At 49.4% G+C, this 5,552-nt stretch overlaps 1 protein-coding gene across 1 annotated transcript in view; it reads left to right on the top strand.

Moving 5' to 3' along the window:
• Positions 1 to 5,552, top strand: part of HPSE2 (heparanase 2 (inactive)) — a 112,424-nt gene that overhangs the window by 80,181 nt on the left and 26,691 nt on the right. The window contains exon 5 of the mRNA XM_009323313.1: positions 4,527 to 4,574. Within this exon, the coding sequence (XP_009321588.1) occupies positions 4,527 to 4,574 (48 nt within the window). The remainder of the gene's footprint in view (positions 1 to 4,526; positions 4,575 to 5,552) is intronic.

Here is a 5,552-nt window from a genome sequence, read left to right as displayed (position 1 = left end):
CAGAGTTGTGTCCCACAGTGGGGGGGTGGGGGGGGGGGGGGGCAGTTTGCTTTTGTAGTACTCCAGGGAGCAACAGCTGAAATAACCCGCGTTTGTGAAGTCCAGCACCCAGGAGTCAGACGATGATGCTAAACCGCCTGGGAGTCTGTGCAATGGTAACTGCTCTCATTGTGCAGCTGCATTCTTTGTTACAGGATCACTTTTTTTTATTATTTAAAGGACGACAATCTGCAATTACCTGCATGGGAAAGAGATTTCCAAATGCAGATGGCTCTTTAATGTATCAGGAATAAGCCTAGGAAGTTCCAGTGGCTGGAAGCTGAAGCCAGACACATTCAGATGAGAAATAACATACTTGGAGGCTAATTAACCATGGGAGCAATTTGCTTAAGGTTGCAGTAGGTGCTCCATGACTGGCAAGTATTGAATCAGGACAGGAGATCTATTTCAGAGACCTGCCCGCACTCAAGTGAAAGTTGCGGTTCTGGGAGATGTGGCTATGGGAGATGCTCTGGGAAAGGTCAGATTTGAGCCGTGGTTTCACAATATGGAGTTGTGGTGTTAGTATCATCTTGTGGTGTTGCAGCCCTCCTGCCCCACTCTCCCACAGCTCGTTCCTGACCTGTGAGGTGCTGTCCCATGTTATGCCAGTATTACTGTTTCTGGGACAGAGCTGTGAACTGTTTAGGTGACTGATCAATGTTAAATTACATTTTCCTCAGTGATTATTTAAAAGCAAGCTTGAGCTTCAGTTCTAGCTCAACACAGGCCCCACAAGTAGTAATGCTGGCATGGGGTGCTGGCACACAGGCAGTTGCAAAGGTAAGGAGATGGACACTCAAGTGAAAGTTGCGGTTCTGGGAGATGTGGCTATGGGAGATGCTCTGGGAAAGGTCAGATTTGAGCCGTGGTTTCACAATATGGAGTTGTGGTGTTAGTATCATCTTGTGGTGTTGCAGCCCTCCTGCCCCACTCTCCCACAGCTCGTTCCTGACCTGTGAGGTGCTGCCCTGCCCGAGGCTCCTGTTCCTCCACGGGCCTCTGACATGTTCTGTTTTCCCACCTAGAGATGCTGCCCCAGCAGATTTTGAGGGCTTCTGCGTTTGCCCAGGTTTCTGATGTGTGGAAGTCCAGCCAGGAATACCACACGGGCATGCCCTGGGGCTGCCACCCATCTGAGTTACAGGGCATCGCTACGGTAGTTGCCCACATTGCCTGCACAGCATGGGCTCAGCTTGTCCCACTGCTCCTGGGGAGGGGATTAACTGCACATGCGCTGCGCGGTCGATTGGTGCTCACAGAGAAAGGCCAATGTGTAGGAAAATGGCAGATTTACTGCGCCAGCCCAGCCCATCTGTGCAGCACATGTGCAGGGATCTGAGCCCTCCTGGAAGCGTCTGGTTTGCTCTGCCTGTGCTGCGCTGCACACATGGACATCGTGCAGTCCAGGAAATCCCAGATAAAAATGTGCCAGCGCTGGTCATTTGGACCTTATGGATCTTCACTGGCCTCAAAATCTGTGGTTTGAGCAGCACAGGTGCTACAGGAATAAAGGGATTAGTAACACCTGTATTCCTAAGCCGAGGATATTCGGATACCTGTGCATCATTGCATCTCCACCTGCCCTGGGCTTTCATCTCTTGCATGTGCAGTACCACTTGTTGGCTGTTGAGCCAACAGCTCTAGGTTCCCTTTGGAGGGTAGAGACCATTGCCCAAGTCATCTGGGGTGCTTCAGGCACAACTCCAACATTAAGGCAGGACTTGAAGTTTTACCAAGAGCTTTTGAACTTCATCCTGCAAAAATCTCAATAAAAGGAAAAAGAAAGAAAGAAAAACAGACGTGGAAAGCAAAATTTGAGCTAGATATGCATCTTTTACGGTAAAATTTGAAAATGACCAGAACTAACCGATTTATTTCACTCTTACAGAGACAGAAGAGGAACACTAAGCAAGCCAGGGCCTTTTCTGTCCTGCTTTTGGTCTGTACTGTGCTGCCTGAGTGATGCCTGTGTCCTAGAACAACGTTTTCTCAGGAGCTTTTTAACAACAGGTCATTTAGCTTCCTAGAGACATGGGAGATGGGACAGAGAGATGTCCTGCTTCTGCTGCTCCAGGGATGTTGAGGTTATACCAAGGGTTCGCTTTGCTTTTCAGTCCATGCTCAAAGTCCACTGTAGCGGGTGTGTTTGCAGCAGGGCTGTAGGCACCGTGGAAATGGCAAGGAAAACCAGAGAGCTGCTTCTCCCGAGCTCGGTCTGCTCATGGTTTTGGACTGCGAGTGGAGAGTGCCAACCTGAGCCTGAAGAGGTGATTTAGTAAAGTCCAGGGTGGTTTATTTTATAGCCAGAACATAAAGCATTTGAGGTTAGAAAGCAAGCTGGGCTAATCTTCAAACCCAATTGCAATATATCGATCTTCAAACCCAATATAGATTGTGTTCGTAATTTCAGTTTAGAGTTCATTAGTTCACTCTTATACACTTCATGCGCTACATTTTAGGCAGCGGTCCCTGTACTGAGCGTTTAAAACCTGGGAGTCGGGTTTTTTGATCCTTTTGGCATATTTCCACACACTTAGATTTGTAGAACAATATTTGCAAAATCCCCTTTTTGCCAGATGACCCATATGAGTTGCGGGGAGCTTGCACCTCTCCCTCTGGCTGCACCACGGCTGGTCCAGCTGGTCTCCTTGCCCTGCTCAGCTGGGGAGGAACCATCCTCAAACCACTGCCCTGGTACTGGCCTCCCGGGCCTGACCCTCAGGAGAGATGTAAAAGCATTTCTGAAAGGCGAGCCTGGGAACCGAAGCTCACAGCACTGCTAGGCAGCAGAATCAGGGATGCATCAGTGCTACAGGGTTTTACAGCATGTTATTGTTTTTCCATTTCTAATTGTATCTCTTCCCTCTCTGTCCACGGGGATTTATTACCACTGCCTTTGCCAGTGTCTTCTTATGCTTCACAGGGTCCAGCTGCCCTTTTGTCCCAGTCTATAATTGACCATCGTCATTAATTTAAAGTCAGAATGATTGTTTCCGAGCTATATTTAGCCTGAAGTTTGCTGCTCTTGTTTCAGACCTGATTAGAGGCTCGTGTGCTGGAAAGCTTGCTGTTCTTCCCTGCCATGACAACTGGCCTGATAAAAGGCCTCATCTCTCCTCACAAACCTTCCCTTTCCTTCCCCATCCTCAGTCACGGGGCTGTCCTCGGGGATTTGGGGTTGCAGAACCCACCGCCACTCATCCCTGTGTTCCGGTGGAGTCAGGACAGCTGTGTGATTCCTGTTGTGTTCCCGGGATCCCTGTGCATCAAAGAGCAGCCTGAGACAATACAGCATCGGTTTCTTTCTCATCACGTTCACTTGCTCAAGCCCATGTCTCCTGTCATGTGCATGCATTATCGCTTCCAAAATGCATCAGCTACGCAGCGCACGTTACACCGCTGAACAGAAAAGCGTGCCTGTCCAGTTGGTGTGTGCCTTTGTGCGTTTTCATATCTCTGCTCCTAAGTGTAAGAATAGAGTTACCGCTTGGGCTTCCTCCTGGGAGCCGCAGTTTTCCAAGGTGCAGTTTGGATTGCTGGACCAGGGAGCCAGGGAGGGACTGTCTTGGATGGCAGCAAGCCTGTGCCAGAGGCTGCTGCTGCGGTGGTCACACGCAGTCCCCAAGATGAGGAGTTGCTTTGGTTTTGGCATCAGCAGCGTCAGCAGATACACCTGTGTAGCCTCAAGTCTGACTCAAATAGGAGCTGTCTGGAGTAGGTGTATTGTCTTAAAGATAGTTGGGTCATAAGCCATCAGGAGACTAATACATACACATAACTCACTGTAACCTTGTGCATGGAAGTGCTGTGGTTAGTAATAGGAACGGGGCCGACTAAAAGTGCACCCAGGTTGGAATCCCATCAGTTTGCTAACAGCCAATGCCCAAGAAAGAGCATCAAAAAAAGGGAAGCACGTAGCAGTATTTGTCCAGCCTTTCCTCCCATCCTCCAATGCTCAGGGGCTTCCTGAGCTAGCTGGAAGTGGCATCTTTGCATCTAATAGGTTTGCTGGTTTTTTCTTCCATTTTCTTCCATTTTCCCAGTCCTTGCTTGAGTCCAGGGAAGGAGTTCCTCAGCTTAAATACATGTTGGGTGAAGAAATGTCTCCTTTTAAGATGGGCATTTAAAACTTTTTCTTTAATCGCTACTAAGGTTGTTGCAGTTGTAGAACTAAGTACATACCCCAAGATCTTGTTCCTGAAATGCTGTTGTGCTCCAAAAGCTCTCCCTATCTGCCCCAAAATGATGCTTAGAGCTCTGCTGCCAGCTGGGTTTCACTCCGTTATTCTCAGCTGTGCTTGCTACAAGCATTTGTATTAAGTATAATTTATTCTTTCCATTTAAGGATGCAAAGATTTCATTAGAAAGGGTCTGTGAGTGCAGTGACCGTCTTTGGTATCCTGTGATGTAGGGTGGGCATTGGTTGTTGTAGGACTTCCCGTGTGACAACATTGGGCTTAAACAGTTTCTTCTGTTTCCTATAGGTTCATGAAAGTGGCTGGCAGCACGGTGGATGCTGTTACCTGGCAACAGTAGGTATTCACCATTTCTTCTACTTTCCAACACTAATTGCGGTGATCAGATGACGACACTGGGAGCAGAGCTGATGCACTGTCTGGGTGTGAAAGGGGACAGACTTTGACAGCCACCTTCTCTGTCCTCCTGCTGCATTTAAATAGGTGGAATAGGCTCTGTCCCTCTCTCTGGAGCCTCTCGAACAAATACAGGAGGGGATGTATTAACCTTTACCACTACAGCTGAGACAGAGGCTAAAAATACCACTGCCTGCATGCCTGCCCTGCCTGATGGCTGGAAACAAACCCTGTGCTGGACTGCTGAGTCCCCGGAGGCAGCTGGGAGGAGAGGCAGCTCTGGTGGTAGCCGGGGTGGGGACGACAGGGAAGCAAAAGCCGCGTGTGACAGGTGTACGGGACTATCTGAAAGCCCTTTTCCTTTCCCCCCGATCACTGTCTCCCTGCAACCACTGGCCTGAAGCTAAGCTGGTTTGGCCCAGAGGAGGGGGAGGCAGCTTAGTTCAATGGTAAATGCGTAATGCCCCATTCCCCGCTCCGTTTTGTAAGGGTCTCGGATGTCCGTAGACACGCCGCTGTCCTGCACTGCAGATGAGGCCCCAGAAGCAGATGTCAATGGAAAGGAGGTGAACATCCAAGATCCAGGCCCCAGTGGGGCTGCCAGAGAGATGCTGATACCTGATTTCCCCTGGTTCCTACACATGAACGTGTGCTACAGTTCAGAAGAGGCAAAGCAAGCTCTGAGCTGTAGCACTGACTATGACAAGCACCAAGTGGAGGGAAAGGTTTTCTTATTTGGGGGAAAATCCATAAACACCTTTTTCCTCCTCTTATTTCCAACTGCCCCAGTTTGCACATTGTGGCCAGAGGCAGGTTCCCCAGCAGGCTGTGACCCTCTGCAGTGGGAGTGCAAAAGCCAGTGCAAAGGTGAGGCAGTGTCGTGGTTTAACCTCAGTCGGCAACTGAGCACCACACAGC

This window comes from Pygoscelis adeliae, unplaced genomic scaffold (assembly GCF_000699105.1).
Source record: "Pygoscelis adeliae isolate BGI_AS28 unplaced genomic scaffold, ASM69910v1 Scaffold294, whole genome shotgun sequence".
Taxonomy (NCBI): Eukaryota; Metazoa; Chordata; class Aves; order Sphenisciformes; family Spheniscidae; genus Pygoscelis; species Pygoscelis adeliae.
The sequence above is the reverse complement of the archived record's forward strand: the minus strand, read 5'-3'. Positions and strand labels throughout refer to the sequence as shown.